General features: G+C 64.7%; 1 protein-coding gene across 1 annotated transcript in view; it reads left to right on the top strand.

Moving 5' to 3' along the window:
• Nucleotides 1-331, top strand: part of TNS1 (tensin 1) — a 41,269-nt gene that overhangs the window by 33,471 nt on the left and 7,467 nt on the right. The window contains exon 21 of the mRNA XM_009323551.1: nucleotides 42-323. Within this exon, the coding sequence (XP_009321826.1) occupies nucleotides 42-323 (282 nt within the window). The remainder of the gene's footprint in view (nucleotides 1-41; nucleotides 324-331) is intronic.

The following is a 331-nucleotide window of genomic DNA, read 5'->3' as shown; positions in this document are numbered from 1 at the left end:
AGGGATGGAGTTGAATCCTCCTTCTTCTCATCTCTCCTCAGGGCCTCCCTCCGCAGCTACCCATCGGGGGGCAGCCCCCATGGCACGGTTACACCTCCCCATGCCTCGGCTGAGCCTGTTTACCGGTCGCCTGTCGGCTCGCAGATGCCCTCTGCTCACAGCAGCTACCAAAACTCGTCTCCATCTTCCTTTGCAATGGTCCAAGGTGGGGTCCCGGGCTCAGCGTATGCCAGCCCCGACTACCCTGATGGCCGAGCCGGCCTCCAGCTGGACCCCCAAGCTCGGCCGCAGCCGCAGGTCAATGTGGTGGGGGGCCCAGTCCTGCCAGGGA

This window comes from Pygoscelis adeliae, unplaced genomic scaffold, assembly GCF_000699105.1.
Source record: "Pygoscelis adeliae isolate BGI_AS28 unplaced genomic scaffold, ASM69910v1 Scaffold664, whole genome shotgun sequence".
Classification (NCBI taxonomy): Eukaryota; Metazoa; Chordata; class Aves; order Sphenisciformes; family Spheniscidae; genus Pygoscelis; species Pygoscelis adeliae.
The sequence above is the reverse complement of the archived record's forward strand: the minus strand, read 5'-3'. Positions and strand labels throughout refer to the sequence as shown.